Genomic DNA, 22131 nt, shown 5'->3' on the forward strand with positions numbered 1-22131 from the left:
TTTTTTTTTTTTTTTTTAAGATTTTATTTATTTATTTGAGAGAGGGAGAAGCAGACTCTGCACCGAACAGAGAGCCTGATGTGGGGCTCAATCCCGTGACCTTGAGATCATGACCTGAGCTGAAGGCAGATGCTTAACCGGCTGAGCCACCCAGGCGCCCCTGGGTGACCTTCTTGAGAGGAGGGCCCTCTTGGGGTGGAGGTGTGAATGGAATGAACATGAGGAATGAACATGGAGTACCAACACTCTCCCTACAGAGTCAGAGTTCCGTTAGCCCTACTGAGTGCTGCCATGATCTGTCAACTAAAGCTTCTCTGCAGTTACCCTTGTAGAAAAATACATCAATTTGATTGTCATGATGTATTCATCTTCAAATGAACAGTCATCTTCAGAACAGTCATTTCTGTTATAGACAATTTATGTGTTCCCCCCAAATTACCATGCTGTGCAAAATCATGCATTCAAAACTACTGGACTCATGCGGAAATGGGATTGGGGAACAGCACTCAAAAACTTCATTAGTAATAAGTAAAAAGAGGTAGGAACCTGGTTAAAGTGGTAGCATGGTTTTACACATGTTAAATGATGAACAAAATAGATAAATACTTTAATAAATACAATTCTGAAGCTTGGTTGGAGAAGTGGACCTCAGAAAGATGGCAGCTTTGTGAGTTACCATGAAGTAGTGGAAGGAGGACTATGTGGAATCTGATGGATTTGGGATATGGGCATAACCCATTACACACACTGTAACTGAGGTGGCTGGCAGATTTCTGAGGTGTGTGCATGATACACATATTGTGTATTCCTGCATGTCCGGGTTCAGCTACATGCAGTTTCCAGCATTCATCCGGTATTTCGTGTGGATGTATTTGTGCATAAGCAAACATGAAATTCACATTATGCTCCGTTGTTCCCTAATCCATCAATCTCATTGGGACAGATTCACATTTTCAAAACGAGCATTATCACAGAATTGATTCTACTCTGGGTTTAACATGCATCTTCTTAATGTCATAGGTTAGGGGAATGTGGATATAGAAAGATTATACTTTATTAATTTTTTGTTCTCAGTTCAGTAATTAACAGTACCATGTGAATTAGAAATTTTAGAGTAAGTCCATTTTATTAATGGTCACATACATCTCAAGTATTTTGTAACACTAGCTTGCTCCCCATGAATGTCTTCCTCAGTGTCTGATTCCCCACCAGAATTCTATAGGGGTTACTACTCCCTGGGATAAATCCTGTGATTATAAGGCAGTCTACAGGGCCCTTGATGACCTCACCCTGTTCAACCTGATCATCAACCCTCCCCTCTGGTCCTTCTTATCCTTTCGGGAATGCACAACTATTCCAGTTCCCTCACACCAACCATGCTGTCTCGTACCTCTGCGTTGTTCTGCTCTGCTGTCTCTTCTGACCAAAATTAAGTTCCTTGTGTCCCATGGAGCCTTCCTTCCCACCCTCTGGAAGCTTTAAGCACTTTTAGTAGATAGCTATGGCCCAACTTAGGCTGCAGATTCCAGAGCCCCTCCCCAAACCTACAGAAGCAGCATCTTGAGATGGGGGACAGGGGTGTCCTAGGTTATCTGCAAATGCTTCCTTTGCTTTGACTGTCAGAGAACTACCAGTATTCAGTTACAAGACTCTTGTCTCTATCACAGATTTTGTGTCTGGCACTCAGTAAGTGTTTATGAATGATTCTTGTTGGGGAATTTGCATGCTTTGCAAGAATTCAGATGTATTAGGTTTTACTCTTACCTTTCCTAGGGCCTAAAAAGTCACCTCGTTTCCCAGTGACATTCAGCAACCACATAAAAAAAGTAATAGCAATTGTTGGTATATAGTGAGAAATGGGGTTTTTATAAATTAGCTTAAGGGGTAAATTAACAAAAGTGTGATAGGCATGTGAAATAAGCTAGGTAATTTAGAAAATTATTTCCTTCTTTTTCTCTTTTTTTTTTTTATTTCCAACATCTCAGAATCCGTAGTGTTTGTGTTAATCAAAGCTGTTCCAATGCTTGGTTTACTCTTAACAATTGTAACAAAGTATTTCTTAAACCAAGCTTGATCCTTAGCTTGGATTTGTGATAGGGTGCCCTTTTTTGCTTGTCCCCAATGGGACATGATGGGAGTCAGCCCAGGGGATGGTGGTACAAGGGTGCACATTTCATCCTCACACGGGTCAATTAGCTTTGCTGTAAGAAAAACAACCTTGGCAAAGGCCCTTATATCCGGGTCAGCCATTGTGCAGACGCCTACTTTTTGGTGCCAGGAACAGCAAGGGAAAGCACGCAGATGGTTCTACCCAGCCGGTAATAGTATGAGAAACTCAGCTGGAGGCCCCGGTGCTGGCTGGGTGGTTTCATCAGTTGGTCTGATCACGTGTAAGCAGAGAGGGAAAAACCCTTGTTAAATAAAGTAACATCTGTGCTAATTGGCATGGTGGAGGAAAGAGCTATTCTGGTTTACAAAAGATTGGTCAGGTTGCCTAATTATAAAAATACAACATGAGATGATAGAGCCTAAAAATCCAAAAGATGGGGACATTTCTCCACAGATGCCATTTAATTAGAGCACCAAACACAGTCCCTTCTAGAAGAGACCTTTTTTCCCCCAGTTAAAATGTTCAATAGATAAGCAATTGTCTTAATAACTATGCTTAACATCTTTATACCTTTTGAATTTTTAAAGGCTAGGAAGTTCCTGAGACATACCATATGTCTATAATTATTTATTTAAGGGAGGAGTTATAGGATTTTTGTAAATAATAAGGTTTGTAACTATGCAAGTAAGGTTTTGTTCTTCCTCTGGTGTGAGGTTGTCCTGGTTAAAAATTTTAATTTCCAGTATAATTATTTCAGGATTATAAATTTATTCAGTTTACTTAGAATTTGTAGTACATGATCCTATCTTCTGGCACCATTCTTTTCTGTTTATTGTTTTTTTGTAAACAACTTTTAGAAAGGCACAGTTAGATTAAAATAGCTCACAATGTTGAAATGGCAATAGGCACAAAAGCACATTTCTAAAAGCTAAACATATTTAATAATATTACTTATTATGATTATTGTAAAAAATACATTCAGAAGATCCGGGGTGAATTTAAATACCATGGATTATGGACATGTCTTACTTTATCCTTCTTTTTATTGCATTTATGTTTGAAAAGCATCTTTTCTCTGAAATTTATACACAGCCTCTGTTTATCAAAAGTTACAGAAGAGAGCATTCATAATAACAAAATTAATTTATATTTGGTTTTAAAAATAAGTGCTTATGTTTACAGTAGGATAAATTGATACCTAATAGTCTTAAGAATTAGCTCTAAACAGAAGAATGAAGCCACTCTGTACAGAACTGACCGAGGGAGATTAGAAAGCTGTGTTGGAAACCTGTCTGCCACCCTGCCTCTCTTCTCCCTGCATCCCACTCCATGTTGAGCAGAGGTCTTTTGGACTGTTACCAAATATGCATCTAACCATGCTGCCATCTGTTAAAACTGCCTTAGAGCAGGGAAATAGTGAAGTGTTTCACAACCTTTCCTAGAGGGATTGGAAACTGTATTCAGAGGTAGAAGGGCATGAGATGGGTCATCTACATCCTTGCCATTCAAAGTGTGGTCGGTGGACCAGCTGCATAGTCATCCCCTGGGAGCTTGGGTTAGACATACCAGAGCTTGGGCCCCACCCCAGACCTCCAAAATTAGACTGCATTTAACAACATACTCCAGGTGATTTGTGTGTATATTAAAGATTGAAAAGAATTAGTCTAGGAGTCACTGAGTACCAAATCCGAAATGAAATTTGCTCTAGATAAATCCAGCTTCAAATATATCCTAGGATGAACATGTTCTCCTGTGGATGATCGCAAAATGCTGTGAAGGTCGTAGAACACTTTCCATGCGTTTCCTCTATTTTCAGCATTTTACATATATTAACTCCTTTAATTCTCGAAGACTCTATGAGGTCGGTGCTCTCATTACCTCCGATTTTATAGACGAGAGAGCTGAGGATAGAGAGAATGTGGTTAACTCCATGTACCAAAAAAAAAAGGTACTAGTCATAACTGGACAATAAGTCATTTCTACCTCATCAGGTAGAGCCAAAAGAACAAAATTGGGTAAGGAATTAAGATTTTTTTTACCCCCTCAATAAAAATTATGAGAGGCACCTGAATAAAGAAAATTTATTTCTCTTAATTTTGTGAGCCTCACATGTTCTATTTTTAAAATATCATTTATAATCCATGTCCCATATGTCCCACCCACAGCAAGCACGTGATCTGAATTAATTATTTTAACCTGCCAAAACCTGACTTCAAAAGGATATTTGGAACACTTTCACATGTAAAGCAATGAAGTTAATATGGATTTAATGTGTAATTGGTCAACTCTAGGGATATGCTAAAAGTCACATTGCAGTTTGGGAGAGGAAAGATTTGCCTGGAAAAATAAACGTTTCTCCCTGTATTTCAGCTGGTGGCCCTGCCCTCTATCTCTCCTTGGGCTGCTGCAGGGAGGATGTCTATTTCCTAGGACCGGCTGAGGCAGCATGATCATGCCTCACCTGGTTACTCTGATTTTAAGGCAAGCGGTTTTTAATTTTATTAATTGTAAGGAGGCAGTGTTCTCCTTTTTACTGTGGTAAAATAGACATAACGTAAAATTTACCACCTCAACCATTTTTAAGTGTACATTTCAGTGTATTAAATTCTTTCATAATGTTGTGCACTGATTCCATAAACTCTTTTCAGCAAAACTGAAATTCAGTACCCATGAAACAGTAACCTTCCATCCCGCCTGACCTTGCCCCTTGCAACCGCCATTCTACTTAATGTCTTCATAATTTGACTCCAAGTACCTTGCATTAATGGAATCATACAGTATTTGTATTTTTGTGACTGGCTTATGTCACTTAGCACAATGTCCACAAAATTCCTCCATGTCGTAACATGTATCAGAATTTCCTCCCTTTTTAAGGCACAATAATATTCTATTATGTGTATATACCACATTTTTTTAATCCATCAGTCAGTGGACACCTTTTTTGCTTCCACATTTTAGCTATTATGAATAATGCTGCTGTGAACATGAGTGTAAAAGTATCTCTTTGAGACTCTGCTTTCAGTTATTTGGGGTATATACCCAGAATTGCTGGATCATTTGGTAATTCTACTTTTAATTTTTTGAGGAATGTCCATGCTGTTTTTCACAACAGCTCTACCATTTTACATTCCCACCAGCAGTGCACAAGGGTTCCAGTTTCTCCACATCTTCCCCAACATTTGTTATTTTCTGGTGTTTGGATAGTAGCCATTCTAATGGGTGTGACATGGTGTCTCATTATAGTTTTGGCTTGTATTTCCCTAATGATTAGGGATGTTGTGAATCTTTCCCTGTGTTTATTGGCCATTTGTATATCTTCTTGGGAGAAATATCTATTCAAGTCCTTCACCTGTTTTTTAACCAGGTTGTTGTTTTGTTATTGACTTTTAGGATTCTCTGTATAAGCTGGATATTAATTCCTAATCAGATGTAGGATTTGCAAATATTTTCTCCCATTCTGGGGGTTGCCTTTTTACTCTGTTGACTGTGTCTTTAAATGCACATTTTTACTTTTTTTTTTTTCATGAAATCCAGTTTGTCTATTTTTTCTCTCGTTGCCTATGCCTTTGGTGTCATATCTAAGAAATCATTGCCAAATCCAATGTCCCATGTTTTCATCTAAGAATTTTGTAGTTTTAGATCTTACCTTAAGTCTTTGATCCATTTGGGTTCATTTTTGTGCGTTATGTTAAATAAGGGTCCAACTTCATTTTTCCTGTAAATAGATACTCAGTTTTCCCAGCACCATTCATTGAAAATACTGTCCCTCCCCTATTTAATGGTCTTGGCACCCTTGCAAAAATTGACCATATATGCAAGAGTTTATTTCAGAGTTCTCTATTCTAATCCATTGGTTAGATACCTGTCTTTATGCCAGGACCTCACTGTTTTAATTATGGTAACTTTGTAGTAAGTTTTGAAAGTTTTGAAATCAAAGTATGAGTTTTCCAGTCTTCCTTTTTTTCCAGTTAGTTAACCTATAGTGTAATATTAGTTTCAGGTGTACAGTTTAGTGATTTAACACTTCCATGCAACACCTGGTGCTCATCACAAGTGTTCTTCTTAATCCCCATCACCTGTTTAACCCATACCCCCACCGACCTCCCCTCTGGTAACCATCAGTGTGTTATCTATAGTTAAGAGTCTGTTTCTTGGTTTGCCTCTCTCTCTCTACGCCCATTTGTTTTGTTTCATAAATTATACATAAGAGTGAAATCATATGGTATTTGTCTTTCTCTGAGAGACTTCTTTCATCACGATTGTTTTGGCTACTCAGGATACCTTCAGATTCCATATGAATTTTAGGATGGGTTTTTCTATTTCCACAAAAAAATGTTAATGGAATTTTAGTAGGGATTGCACTGAATCTGTAGATCGCTTTGGATAGTATTGACATTTTAACAATATTAGGTCTTCCAATCCATGAACATAAAATGTGTTTACATTTATTTATGTCTTCTTTAATCTCGATGATGTTTTGAAGCTGTCATTGTACAAGTCTTTCACCTCCTTAGTTAAGTCAATTCCTTAAGTATTTTTTTTAATGCTATTGTGAATGGAATTGTTTTTGTAATTCTTTTTCAAATTGTTCATGGTTAGTGTGTAAATATTGCAAACTCATTTTTCTTGTTGACTTTGTATCCTACTACTTTGCTGAACTCATTTATTTGTTCCAACATTTTTTTGTGGGGCTTTGTGTGTGTATGTGTGTGAAATGTTTAGGCTTTTCTACAGACAAGATCATATCATCTGCACATAGACAATTTTATTTCTACCTTCAATTGTGAGTGTTTTTTATGTCTCTTTCTTAATTTCATAATTGCTCTGGGTGATACTTCCGGCATTATATTGCATAGAAGTTGTGAAAGTGACATCTTTGCTTTTTTTGTCCCTGATCTTAAAGGAAAAGCTTTCAGTTTTTCATCATTGAGTGTGATGTTCTGTGGTTTTTCCATATATGCTTTTATTATGTTGAGGGAGTTCCTTCTATTGATAGGGTTTTTTTAGTGTTTTTCTTTTATCATAAAACGGTGTTGAATTTTTGTTAAATGTTTTTACTGAGCATTTGAAATGATCATATTTTTTCCTCATTTTGTTAATGTGGTTTATTACATTGAGCAGTTTTCATATTTGAATCATCTTTGCATTCCAGGAATAAATCTCAGCTGGTCAAGTACATAATCCTTTCAATATGCTGTTGAATTTGTTTTGGCTGTTAATATGCTGTTGAATTTGGTTTGGTTTTTTACATCAGTGTTCATAAGAGTTAATTCGTCTGTAGTTTTCTTATAATGTCTTTGACTTTGGTATCAGGATAATACTGGCCTCAGAGAATGAGTTGGGAAATGTTCTCTCATCTGCAATTTTTGGAAAAGTTTGAAAAGAGGTAATTATTTATTCCTCTCTAAAAGTTTGCTAGAATTCACCAGTGAAATAGTCAGGTCCAGAGCTTTTCTTTGTTGGCAGTATTTAAATTACTGATTCAATCTCTTTATTAGTTATAGATTTATTCACATTTTTTATGTGAGTTAGTCTCAGTAGATTTTGTGTCTCTAGGACTTTGTTCATTTCCTCTAGCTTATCCAATCTGTTGGCATATAGATGTTCATAGGTACTCTCTGTCCTTTTTATTTATGTAGAATTAGTACAAATGTTCCCACTTTCATTTCTGGTTTTACTAATTTAAGTCTTCTTTCTTTTTTTCTTAGTCCATTTAGCTAAAGGTTTGTCAATTTTGTTGATCTTTTTGCAGAACCAACTTTTGGTTTCATTGATTTTCTCTAGTATTTTCTATTCTCTATTTTGTTTATCTCTGCTGTAATCTTTATTCTTTGCTTCCTCCTGCTAGCTCTGGGTTTAATTTGTTTCTTAAGTTGTATAATTAGGTTGTTGATTTGAAATCTTTCTTATTTTTGTAATATGAGCATTTATAGCTGTAAATTTCTACCTTTAACACTGCTTTTGCTGAATCCCATAAGATTTGTTGTGTTGGGGTTTTGTTTTCATTTATCTCTAAATATTCTCTAATTTCTCTTGTAATTTCTTCTTGGATCCACTGATTGTTTTAAAGTTTGTTCTTTAATTTCTACATATTTATGAATTTTCCAGTTTTAATTCTATAGGTGATTTTTAACTTTATCTCAGTGTAGTTAAAGAAGATACTTTATATGATACCTGTCTTTTAAATTTATAGAGATTTAATTTGTGGCCTAACATATGGTCTATTCTATAAAAGATCTGTAAACATATGAGAAGAATATGTATGCTGTTGTTATTGGATAGGGTGTTTGTATATGTCTGTTACATCTAGATGGTTTGTTGCATTGTTTAAATACTCTATTTCCTTACTTATCTTTTGTCTGGTTTTTCTATTCATTGTTGAGAGTGGAGTATTGAAGTCTCCAACTATTATTGTAGGAATGTCTTTCTCCCTTCAGTTCTGTCAGTTTTTGCCTCATAATATATGTTTTGTTAAGTGTGTAAGTGTTTATAATTATTTTATCTTCTTGCTGTATTGAACCTTTAATTCATATATAATGTTCTCAGTGTGGGTATCTTTCAGTTCATCTTAATTGGATCTGTTAACCTTCTTGCATGTTTATATGCATGTCTTTCATCAAATACAGGACATTATCAGCCTCTCTATCCCTTTCTCTTTTTGGGGGACTCCCACAATGTGCGTATTGGTCCATTTGATGATGTCCCAAAAGTCCCTTAGCTCTGTTCACTTTACTTCAATCTTTTCTTTCCGTTCTTCAGATTCAGTAATTTCCCTTTTTCTATCTTCAAGTTTGCTGATTCTTTTTTCTGCCTGCCCAAATCTGCCTTTGAATCACTCTAGTGAATTTTTCGTTTCAGTTACTTTTCAGCTCCAGGATTTCTTCCTTGGTTTCTTTTAGGTTTTTAATCTCTTTACTGATGTTTCTATTTTTATCATCCATCATTTTCTTGATGTTCTCCACATCTTCCTTTAGTTTTTTGGGCATCTTTAAGGTGGCCGTTTTAAAGTCTTTTTCTTTTTTAAAGATTTTATTTATTTATTTATTTGAGAGAGAGAGAGAGAAACAGCATGACAGGGGATAGGGTCAGAGGGAGAAGCAGGCTGCCCGCTGAGCCGGGAGCCCGATGTGGGACTCGATCCCAGGACTCCAGGATCATGACCTGAGCCGAAGGCAGTTGCTTAACCAACTGAGCCACCCAGGCACCCTTAAAGTCTTTTTCTAGCAGATCTGCTATCAGGTCTTTTTCAGGGACAATTTCTGTTGAATTATGTTTTTCCTTTGAATGGGTCACACTTTCCTGTTTCTTTGTGTGCCTTGTGATTTTTTTTTTAAAAAAACATTTTGAAAACAACATTTTAATCTAATAATGTGGTAACTCTGGAAATCATACTCTCCTCCTTTGCCAGGGTTTACTGTTTTTTGTTATTGGGGGTTTTTGTTATTGGGGTTTTTTGTTTGTTTGTTTGTTTGTTTGTAGGCTGTCTCTGTACCAGTGATCAGCCTGAGGCATAAATTTATGGTGTTCTCAGGTCTTTTCTGAACCTGTGCCTTTCCCTGGGCATATGCAGTCACGTTCTTCCCTCGTATATGTAGTAGCTTTTGAATGTTCTAGTCTTTAATTGTTGACTTCCCAAAGGGGAAAAAGAGAAAAATGAAGTAGGAGATAAAATGCAGGCTCTTTAAATCCACTGGAAGTTGGCAGGGTGCGGGGGGGAGGGGGTACAACAATAGTGACCACTTTCTTCTTTGTCTCCAACTCTGATCAGAATTAGCAATCAGTGATCAGAGTACAAATCCCTGATGTTTGGAGAACAGGGTTCTCTTTGCCCATCCTGGCTCTCACAAGTTGCATGCAAGCTGCTCTGGGAACAAATACAAAGCTGCTTGCTACAGGGCTAGGGATGGGGGATGGGGAGCTGCTATTCTGCTAAGAGCTGAAATGGACCAAAATTAACCTCGGTTTACCCTCAAGGCTTCCCCTGGAAGTAGTCAGCCTTCAGTGGACTTCAGCTTTCTAAAATAGTTACATGACACAGATTCTGCCAGTGTAATTGTTTTCTAGGTGGGGAGACAGATTCCTGGTGCTTCCTAGTCTACCATATAACCAAGAGGCAGTATTCTTCAGTGTAGTGGTTTTTAATAGTATGAAGTCATATAAAATAATGTCGAGTTTAGGGTTTAGTGCCTTTTTTCCTAGACTACAATAGGAAGGACGGAACATCACCATTATAGCACGATGTGAGTGGAGGGAGAGGTCTCAGTGATTGTTATAGAAAACCCATCCTGCGAGGATATCTCTGGTGTCTGCAGGCAGTGTGCGTCTCAGTGGTGGGACATAACACTGCTTCAGCAGCTGAGAAACAAGGAAGTCTTCTAGTGTAAATTTTGCTACTGGCGAACTACCTAGCCATGTTAAAGTTTATTTGTAAAATGAAGGGGTCAAAGTAAATTATCTTTAAAGGCAAGTTCAGCACTGCAATATCATTTGTTACCTTAAAATGTAACACCTTAAGCTTTGAATTTCAGTTTGAAATTTCCATTCATATTTAACATTTTTTTTTTACATCCTGTCTGAAAGCAGGAACTATTTTATTTACTGGGGAATTCGCTTACCATCTTTACTCTTTTAAGTATCTGTAAGAATCTCACTCTTTCTAGGCAGTCCATAAAGAACAACATACAACCACTGATGTTCCTACTTCAGATGCGTAGAAGGAAGCCCTTTGCCCTGAAAGTATACTCAGGGTTTGCACACTGGACAAAATATTATAGTTATTTACTTTTTTACAAGTTATTTCATGTAAGTTATTCTTACTGTTTAGTGTTGTTTAGAGTACAGGTTTGTTTAGACTGTAGTGTTGTTTAGAGTTTGATTTGGAATAAACTTTGGTGATTTAAAAATATTAACAGCTTTTTCTCCTTGGTAATCACTTTTTACTTTTTTTTTTTCCTCTGTTTTCCTCTCTGTTATTTGAATAAGAACTTAATTTTATTATTACAAAAATATGATCTGATTTCATTGTAGAAAATCCAGAAAAAAATAAGCAAAAAGAAAAGGGAAAAATTATGTATAATCCCACCATTTGGAGAATAACTAATATAAACACTTTGGTGAATATCTTTCCTTTTTTTTTTTTTTTTTCCAGAAACAATCATTCTTTTCCTACTACTTTGTAACTTGTTTTCCCTAATATGATGTTATTGTTAAATGCTCTCCTATGAGAACATTTCAGAAAGTCACATAATATTCTGTTCATGAATGTACCACCGTTTACCTAAGTCACCTGTCATTAGACATTTAGGACTTGTGTGGAGTACGTGTGTATGCATGCTGTCACTGAATGTACAATGAGTATCCTGGGAGTTATGTTTTTGCCTGTATCCAAAATTCTCGGAGTAACTTCCTGGAGTTATATAAATAATCTAGAGACAATAAGATGAACATTTGAGTGTTTGCCATGTACCAAACACCATGCAGAGCACTTCATATGGAAAATCTAATGTAATTCATCCTCCAATAATCATCTGACATAGGAATTAGCAGTATCCCAGTTTTAGAGACAGGAAACGGAGGGTCAGAGAACTTGGCTCTCCGGTCAGGGTCACAGAGATGGCACACGCAAGCACAATGTATACTGACCCCAAGGCTTGTGATCAGATTCCAGCATGCTCCAGCATGGCAGTGCGGCTTTACACACCCAGACCACTTATTTTTATACTCCTCACAAGTCATTTTTGTGCTCTTCTTTTCGTTTTGTTCTGGTGGTGTCTTCCTCTGCTGATACCATATGCTCTGGCTTGGATTTCATCCACACCGTGTGTGTATTTTGCCCTTGTGTACGCCACAGCTTCCTCAGAACATCCGTAGCCTTCCCACTTTTCTCCTTGAGACTTTCCGTTTCCTTCACTTCCCACTTCTTGTTCACCCATCTGCTCAAGAGAGACTGGGCGTCTTTCCTGTCTTCTGGTTGCTATATATAGCCTGTTCCTGCCGCCTGCAGTTGGTGTCGGTTCTCTTGCTATCTGAGGGCACCCCAGGGAAGCTAAGCAGAACTCCACACCGGGGCTCTAACTGCCCCACTTTTCTCCCAAACCAAGGACTCTGGGGGTTTGAATCCATCCATGGACAGAGGCACTGCTGCAGCCTGCTATAATTATCGTGAGCATGGTGCGTGTGAGGGGCGTGGCCACAGCCGTCTGCATGTCAGACCGCAGCCCTTAAAACATCATTATCTGAAGGAAAAATGTATAGAGATGAACCGGAAGGGAGGGGAGCTTTTCTGCTGACCCTCAGCTCCTGCTATTCTCCACTCTCTGGCTCCACTCAATGGCTGCGTTCTTTGCCCGGGGCCCACACTTTTGGTTCTGCTCTTTGTTTACCGGGTCCCTGCCTCCTAAAACACCTTTATGCATCCTTTTTTCTGAGCCAATTCCCCCTTCTTCTTGAAGACCCACCAAATTGCTGCCTTTTCCAGAAAACCTGCTTTCCTTTCCACCTCTTGAATTGGAAGTCATCTGCTCCCCCTAGAACTGTGAAGCCTCATCCTTCATATCCTCTACAGAACTCGCCTTACTCCTCTCTTACCTCCCTTTAAACTTGTAGAGATCTGAATCCATGTCTCATTCATCATTGTATTTCCCACAGGATCTAGGAGTACACATGACTGTACTGCTGAATGTATTAATGAATAAGTGAATAAATAATAAACTACAAAAGCTTGTTCTATTAACCAAGAAATAACAGGCAGACATTGAATCATTTTATAAAATTGATATATAAAATCCATATACAATTAACCAATTTATACAGTTGATAATATTTGAGTAGAGGTGTAATGATATGTCAGCTATTTGGGGGGGTGGAGGATGGGGGGGTAAAACAATACTGTCTAAAAAGCAAATTAAAAAAAAATGTCTTCAGATACAGTCAAAACAACAACAAAAATAGAAAACATCTGATCATACCTCAATGCTTTCGGAGGAAAACAATTAGTAAGCAATTTGGGGTTAGGACCTAACAATGTAATTGGTGAGTCTCTCTTAAAGGAAACTGAGATGTGAGGTTATTCACTGGAAGAACCATAGTAATTAAGCCTAAGAAAGAATGTGTACCCAGTGAAGAAATGGGAGAGTGGACCAAGTGACTTGGGTCCTCAGTTAGCTGCCTAAACCTTGGCACACACTTCCAGAAAATGTGGCTTACAGAGGAGGAGACAACGTTCCGTGCAGGAAATAATGAGAGAATCTACCTCATGGTTCTGTTGTGAGGAGTAAGTGAGTTGATGCAGTCAAAGCTCAGTGGCTGGCATATTGTAGTTGCGATAAAGAGTTGGATACTAGCTGTTTTTCTCTTCAGGTGGAGGCGCCCTCATTCTCTGGTCCTGCCCTACAGGGCTGCCAAGTACGGTAGGTGGTGTGCACTCTAGTCTACATGTGGCCATACTTCATAAACCTCCATCCGTTTCTTGCCTTTAGCCCTAATTAGTCTTTCTGGGCTAAGCCACATAAAGTTTTGAAACTATGAACCAGTGTTTTCCAGCAGTAAATCATAAAGCCCTATACTTAAATTCCATTTCACAGTTTTGACCTGATTATAAACAAAATTTGTAAAAGAAAGAATAATTGCCTTTATTGAGTCCCTGGTCGGTTTGCCTGTGCTCTCATTTCATTCTCCCACCAGTCCTGCCGGTGGTGGTGAGGGGAACAAGAAATTACAGAACTTATCCAATATTACACAGCTAGGAACTGGCAGGAACTTGATTTGGACCTAGATGTGTCTAGGCCAGACTTGCGGCCTCATCCACCACTCCCTCCTGTAAAGGAAGGCAGAACGTATATGCCAGAGTAAATTTCATAAGGAGTTCTCTCCAGTGTCTTATTTACACATCAAAATCACACTAACTGCTTGTTTCCATAAAACTTCAAGGCAATTAGCCAAGCATTTGTTTTTGATTACAGAGGACCAGTTTGCTGAAAACAAATGACTAAAGCTGTGAGCGTTTAAAGCATGTTAGTTGGAGGGAGAGTCAAGCATGAGAAGCTAAGATAGAAATGTAAAGTTGGTGCCCATAATCTTAGAAGCTCGATTCTTGGCTCTCCTTTTATCAGTAATTATATAATAGAGTGACAGTCACCCTTTTGCCTCCAAGTGATTCCATTTCTATTTATAAAGTCTGAGAAAGTTGAAGGGTTTAGGAATGTTTCAAGATTATGCCAACTCTAGAGGGGTAATACCCTGGATTTCAGATGTCCAAGTGGAAGAGTTTCTTGGGCCCCTCAAACTGTTTCAGCCAGAATGCTCCTCTTATCTTATTTGGTGGGCTTTCCTTTGAAAAAAAGTTTTAAATGAATGAAAGTTGTCATTTTCTACAGTGTAGATTCCATTTGTACTGAGGTTTACTTGGGATTAAGGCAAGAAAATGCTCTTCATTTGCTGCCAGAGCCCTAAGCACAACTGCAGACTTGGAGAACTGTGTGTTTATATCCGTGCATGCTCACTCAGCATGTGCTGCGGGCTGCCATGTTCTCAGGGCTTCCCCGCACACTCGTGCAAGTTATGCACTGCACAGTGTAGAGGACACCGGTCTCATCACGTTTTTATTATTATAACGTTCCTGCTAGCACAGTAAAATGTTTGAGGAAGAGACTCTCTTTGAGCTGCAGACTTCCTCCAGCTGTCCAGCCCCTCACCACCAGCAGACCGGGCCTCTCTCCTCCAAAGTGTCTCCTCTCAAGCTCTTCTTCCCTCCCAGCTTGTAAAAAGAAAACAAATAAAATAAATCCACTTAGATAGGAGTGACTACTGAAGATTAAAGCCCCCAAGGGCTTTTATATTTTAGAAGAAGTGATTGCTAAATCCAAATTAAACTAATATATAAAATAAATAGAGAGGACGCTTTTAAGCCAGGAGGCAGTGCATTCCTAATGCCCTTTGTCCACACTGGGCTGACAGCATGCCAGTTGGTAGCCACATGTAAGGAGAAACTTAAGCCATTGCTGGGCCCCCTTCTTTTAAAAGACTGCCAAGCTCTGGCCTCGCTACAGTTCTGAGCTCATCTGGCTGGGTTTGTGTCTGTAACCCACTGAAAAAGTGACTTGTTCAGTAGAGGTGTTAGGAGGTAGGGACCAGGATTTCCAAAACAATTATTCTTATTATAAGACTTGCATGTACTCTACCTCATACTTTAGTAATTTATAGAACACTAATATCCCAACTACAAGACTATAAGCTCCTTGGAAGCAAAGTGTCTGACTTATACCTTCTCCAAAGACTGCTGCATTTAGGCCCAGATTGGGTGAGGATTACTTAGGGTTACATGACTTGTTAATGGCAGGACCAGAAATAGAACTCGTGATTTCCTTGAGCCATATACCAACCTAGTGTTCTGTCCGTTCTACCCGTTTCAGTTATCTCTTGCAGCATAACACAGCGCTCCAAAATTCCACTCCCTGAAACAGCAACACTGCTACTTCTCATAGGCTTACGGTCAGGCATTTGGTTGGGCTATTCTGCTTCGTGTGACATTGACTGGGTCGCTCACTTAGCTGGCTTCAGATGGATTGGGCAGAAAGGTCCCAGAAGATTTCATTTCCATGTCTAGAACCTCAGTGCTTCTCCCATGGCCTCTTTCTCTCCGTATTTTCTCTTCTCTCTGTCAGTATTCTAGCCTGAACTTCTTTACAGCTTGGTAGCCATCTTCCTCTAGCAGAAGTAAGCAGAAGTTGGCAGGCTTCTTACACTAGTCCAGAACTGACAGTGTGACTTTTACTGCATTCTCTGGATCAAGGCAGGTCACAGGCCAGCCCAGATTCAAGGGGAGGGAAAACAGACACTACTACCTCTCAATGAGAGGAACAGCATATACATTGAGGGAGGGAAGGAATTGATGGTGGCCATCTTGGAGACTAACCATGACCATAGTTAACCAGCAGATGTAGCCTTCTCTCCCTAATTCCTAGTGCCCTGACAGAACAGGAAAAACTCAAGCCTGTGCAGAAACAAAGGAGAAAAGGGAGAAGAAAAATGCCCCGAAACACCCATCCCTTTCCATCTCAAAGCCCAGCCAAAGAGTTAGAAAGGTGGCACCCACCTACCCCGCCCTGCCCTTCTGATCATTCCTTGGCTGAGTTACTTCTGGTCATTATTTGAGCTGCTCCTTTTGTGCCATATGTAAGGAGCACGATTAGTGCTGGTGTATCCTAGAGTGGGCATTTTACAATAATTTGGTTTTAGAGCTACTGCTATGTCTGTTTTCTGTGTCAGGCTTTTAAATGCCTATTTCTAAAGGCTCATTCTCTATGTAGTAGTTAAAAACAATACTTTTCAGTGCTGCATTGTATATTGCTAAGATGTAATACACCTACAAGTAACCTTTTCAACTGTTAATTTCCATCTAAGTCCAAGTATACTCCATCGCTAAGAAAAAGGCAGGTCTCATTAAGTTTCTCTTGCTTTCTTTTTAACAACACAGAAGATTCTTACGTGAAAGAGTAAGCACCTAAGACTGGAAAATCAATTTTCTAGCCTATTCAACCTCTGGCAACATCCTTTCTTTGTATTGTCACAAACTTGGTTTAAAAATTCCTACAAGGTGAGGATTACAGGCATACTTTGTTTTATTGCACTTTGCAGATATAACATTTTTTACAAATTGAAGGTTTGTGGCAATCTTGCATCAAGCATGTCTATCTAATGGCACCATTTTTCCAACAGCATTTTGCTCACTTCATGTCTTTGTGTCACATGTTGGTAATTCTTGCAGTATTTCATTCAAATTCATTCATTATTAATGTATTTGGTGATCTGTGATAAGTGATCTTCGATGTTACTATTTAAGTGTTTAGAGGTGCCACCAACTGCACGCATTTGAGATAATGAACTTAATAAATGTGTGTGTTCTGACTGCTCCACTGACCATTTCCCCATCCATCTCCCCCTCCTTGGGCCCCCTATCCCTCGAGACACAATATTGAAATGAGGCCAATTCATAACCCTCCAGTGACCTCCACGTGTTCACGCAAAAGGAAGAATCACGCATCTCTCACTTTAAATCAAAAACTAGAAATGATTAAGCTTAGTGAGAGAGGAATGTTGAAAGCTGAGATAGGCCGAAAGCTCGCTCTTTGGTACCACATAGTTAGCCAAGTTGTGAACGCAAAGGAAAGTTCTTGAAGGAAATTAGAAGTGCCGCTCCAGTGAACACAGGAATGATAAGAAAGAGAAACAGCCTCATTGCTGATAGGGAGAAAGTCTGAGTGGTCTGGATAGAAGATCAAACTGGCCACAACATTCTCTTAAGCCGAAGTCTAATCCAGAGCAAGGTCCTAACCCTCTTCAGTTCTATGAAAGCTGGGAGAGGTGAGGAAGCTGCAGAAGAAAAGTTTGAAGCCAGCAGAGGTGGGTTCGTGAGGTTTAAGGGAAGAAGCCATCTCCATAACATCAAAGTGCAAGGGGAAGCAGCAAGTACTGATGAAGAAGCTGCAGCAAGTGATCCAGAAGATCGAGCTAAGATAACTAATGAAGGTGACTGCGCGAAACAACACATTTTCATTGTAGATGAAAACAGCCTTCTGTTGGAAGAAGTTGCTGTCTAGGTCTTTCATAGCTAGAGAGAAGGAGCCAGTGCCTGGCATCAGCTTCAAAGACCAGACTGACTCTCATTAGGGCCTAATATAGCTGGTGACTGTAAGTTGAGGCCAGTGCTCATTGACTGTTCTAAAAATCCTAAGGCCCCTAAGAATTATGCTAGAATCTACTCTGCCTGTGCTCTATAAATGGAGCAACAAAGCCTGAATGACAGCACATCTATTTATAACATGGTTTACTGAATATTTTAAGCCCACTTCTGAGACCTCCTGCTCAGAAAAAAAGAAAGAGTCCTTCCAAAATATGACTGCTCATTGATAATGCATCTGGTCACCCAAGAGCTCTGATGGAGATGTACAAGATTAATGTTGTTTTCTTGGCCACTAACACAGCATCCATTCTGTAACCCATGGATCAAGGAGCAATTTTGACTTTCAAGTCTTACTATTAAAGAAATACATTTTGTAAGGCTCTAGCTGCCATTGATAGTGATTCTTCTGATGGATCTGGGCAAAGTAAATTGAAAACCTTCTGGAAAGAATTCACCATTCCAGATGCCATTAAAAACATTAATGAAGCATAGGAAGAGGTCAAAATATTGACATTAACAAGAGGTTAGAAGAAGCTGATTCCAGCATTCACAGATGACTTTGAGATGTTCAAGACTTCAGTGGGGGAAGCCACTGCAGATGTGGTGGAAATTCAAGAGAACTAGAATTAGAAGTGAAGCCTGTGGCTGTGACTGAATTGCTGCGATCTCATGATAAAACTAACGGATGAGGAGTTGCTTCTTATGGATGAGCAAAGAAGGTGGTTTCTTGAGATGGAATTTTCTGGTGCAAATGCTGTGAAGATTGTTGAAATGACAACAAATTTAGATTATCACATAAACTAGTTGATGAAGCAACAGCAGGGTTTGAGAGGATTGACTCCAATTTTGAAAGAAATTCTACTGTGACTAAAATGCTATCAGACAGCATCACATGATACACAGAAGTCGTTCATGAAAGGAAGAGTCAATCAATATGGCAAACATCATTGTTACCTTATTTTAAGAAATTGCCCCAGCCACCCTAGCCTTCAGCAACCACCACTCTGATCAGTCAGCAGCCATCAATGTGGAGACAAGAGTCCTCAACGGCAAAAAGCTCAGATGATAGTTAGCATTTTTAGCAAAAAAGTATTTTTTTAAAGATTCTATTTTTAAGTAATCTCTACACCCAATATGGGGCTCAAACGTACAACCCTGAGATCAAGATTCACATGCTCTATGACTGAGCCAGCCAGGTGCCCCGCAATAAAGTATATACATTGTTTTTTTTAGACATAATGCTATTGCACACTTAATAGACTACAGTATAGTGTAAACGTAGCTTTTTTAAAATTTATATAAGCACAACTTTTATATGCACTGGGAAACCAAAAAATTCATTTCACTCACTTTATTGTGATACTCTCTTTATTGCAGTGCTCTGGAACCGAACCCACAGTATCTCTAGGGTATGCCTGTATTCTCTCGCTTTGAGAAAAATTCTCTTAATCTTCTAAATTTCCTTGAGAAATTTTTTTGCATGTATGTTTTTTTCCTTAAAAAAAAAGACTTGTTGTTGTTGTTGTTGTTGTTACAGTTAGATTGTCTTTTACCATTTAGATAATTATTCAACCCAGAGTATTTTTTCCTAGAAACAATCACATAAATAAAATTCATTGGTGTCATGTCACAAGAGGAAATGTAAGAGCAGCTATTTATGGGCTGTAGGGGCAAAGCTTTTCCAAGTGCTTTGGGAAATCTTTACATTTTAAGAGATTATCATTGTCTCTGGTTCCCCAAATGTGTGTGAGGAAATGTAATGTTCTTGTACCCGGCTGTCTAGGGAGTAGGGTCCACTGAAATCGCATTTATTCTCTCAATTTGTATGGCCCAGTTATTGAAGATATTGTATGGATTCTTTTTGTACAGGGTTGTATGGGTAAGCATTAACACATGGCACAAAGCTCGGATTCAAGTCCAGATTTTTTTAAAACTCCACTTTACCCTTTCTCTTATTTTGCTGGTGGTGGCAGTGGTAGGTTTGCTCTTGTTTACTTGCTATTTTCTTTTGTTTGTCTGTGACTGAAAAGACATTGTGCCTCTTTAAAGTCGTCCAAATCGTTTGGAGACCTTTGGGGATTTTATTTGAATTTTTTAAAATTTCCATACCGGGGCGCCTGGGTGGCTCAGTCAGTTAAGCATCTGACTCTTGGTTTTGGCTCGGGTCATGATCTCATGGGTCTTGAGATTGAGCCCCACATTGGGCTCCACACTCAGTGGAGAGTCTGCTAGAAGATTCTTTCCCTCTGCCCCTCCCCCCAGCTCGAGTGTACACACTCTTTTTCTCTCTCTCTCTCTAAAATAAATAAATCTTTAAAAATAAATAAAATTTCCATATCTTTACCCCTTTCATTTTAGGAAGAAGAATTAGAAGCCCAAATTTCCTTCCTTCAAGGACAGTTGAATGACCTGGATGCCATGTGCAAATACTGTGCAAAGGTGATGGACACTCATCTAGGTGAGTGAGCTACTTTGGCCCTGGGAGTAATGATAGTCATAACAACAGTATCCAGTTGGCCCTGGGTTAAACTTTTCACATGCATTATCTCATTAATCCTCACAGCAGCACTATGGTAGAGGTACTGTTACTATCCACATTGTACAAATGAGGAAACTGAAGCACAGAAAGATTAATACAATTTCCAAAGATTATGTCACTAGGATATAGAGTAGAAATTCAAAATCAAGCAGTTCGACCATAGGTTTCAATTCTCAACTGCTACACTACCTTTTGTAAATATCTGTCTACCTCAAACCAAAGTGAAATGTTGAGCTTTCAAGGGGCGCCTGGGTTAAGTGTCTGACTCTTGGCTTCGGCTCAGGTTGTGATCTCAGGGTCGTGAGATTGAGCCCCACGTTGGGCTCCACGGTCAGCACGGAGGCTGCTTAAGACTCTTTCTCCCTCTCCCTCTGCCCCACCTCCCCCGATGCTCACACTCTCTCTCTCTCAAATAAATAAATCTAAAAAAAAAAAAAAAAAAGAAATGTTGATCTTTCAAGATCAAAGAGTCAGTTCTCCTGTTGTGCCAGCCTGTCTGTAATTACCAATGTGATCATTATTTTGACAGTGCCTTATTTTTTTTTTTTTAATACATGTTTTTAACCACTAGCGTGAAGTGCATATCAGGACCACATGACCTTTTCTTACTTCTGACTGCTTATATTCTAAGAAATGTTCTAGTTTGAAGTTCCATTTATGTGTGAGTCATACATATGTCACATTAGAAAGTCTTCATGCATTACTTTCTACATTTGTGAAAGTTCTGTATTTTTTATTAGAAATGGTCTCTGCTGGATCATGTATGTTTTACTTTAGCGACTCTGTTCTGCTTGCAGGACTTTAGAATGCAGACTATTAGTGTTTTTCAGCCCTCTTACGGGCATCCTTTCTTTTTCCATTCTTCGGTGTCTAGCATCTGTAGTTTGGGAGCAAATTAGGAAAATAAAACCTATACTCTAACGGGCCAATATTGCTGCTCTGTGAGTGTGGACAAATGGCAATACCAAGTATAAGAAATCAGGATGCATCCCACATATGAGGGAAACCAAAGAGAATCCACCAAGGCCCCTTCCCCCTGGCAGGGGTCCTAGGAGTAGCCAATCTATGGGGCCTTTGCGGAAGGTGGACTCTCTTCCTTAGACTCCAGTGATCTCTCAGCCTATTAGGTCATGAGTCCATTACACGTGGTCAAAACGGCTGTCATTTAAGTGTAGCCTGAACCATCCTGGCCTCTAGTAAGGTGTAAATGTTCTCTTACAGTTGGGGAGGTGCTTGACCTCAGGGGCTGGTTGTCTACCAGGGTCTTACTAGGCAGCTGGCTGATCCCTGTTCTAGCCTCAGCCTTATTTCTCCTCTCTTGACCACTCTTTCAGAGGAAGAGCTCAAGAGGGGGAAATAACAGGAGAAACCCCAGCAGGTGATCAAAAGGGTAGTATCTCTTATCACAGCAAGAAATGTTACCCTTGTCACATCTGATCCACCCCTGTCACAGCGGTTCATTTATATGCTTCATTATGATCATTTTTTAAAAATTCAGATAGAACTAAGTTTTATGAATCTCATAGCATCCCAGTTTTTTTTTTTTAAGATTTTTATTTATTTGAGAGAGGGAGAGAGAGCGAGAGAGAGAGCACGAGCAGGGGGGAGAGGGAGAGAGATCTGAGCAGGGAGCCCAATGTGGGGCTTGATCCCAGGACCCTGGGATCATGACCTGAGCCGAAGGCAGATGCTTAACCAACTAAGCCACCTAGGCACCCCTCATAGCATCCCACTTTCAAATGTATCAAAAAGAAGTAATGAAGAGAGATAGTTTATATATAAATAATATATATTATATAACTA

At 39.1% G+C, this 22131-nt stretch overlaps 1 protein-coding gene across 10 annotated transcripts in view; it reads left to right on the forward strand.

The window, feature by feature from the left end:
* TBC1D5 (TBC1 domain family member 5) overlaps positions 1-22131 on the forward strand; it is a 528942-nt gene that overhangs the window by 484134 nt on the left and 22677 nt on the right. For all 10 annotated transcript variants that reach the window (XM_081826016.1, XM_081825991.1, XM_081826055.1 and 7 more), the window contains one exon: positions 20148-20247. In XM_081826016.1, coding sequence (XP_081682142.1) covers positions 20148-20247 — 100 coding nt within the window. The remainder of the gene's footprint in view (positions 1-20147; positions 20248-22131) is intronic.

The sequence above is a fragment of the Leptonychotes weddellii genome, chromosome 1, assembly GCF_054177405.1.
Source record: "Leptonychotes weddellii isolate Sample4059 chromosome 1, ASM5417740v2, whole genome shotgun sequence".
Classification (NCBI taxonomy): domain Eukaryota; kingdom Metazoa; phylum Chordata; class Mammalia; order Carnivora; family Phocidae; genus Leptonychotes; species Leptonychotes weddellii.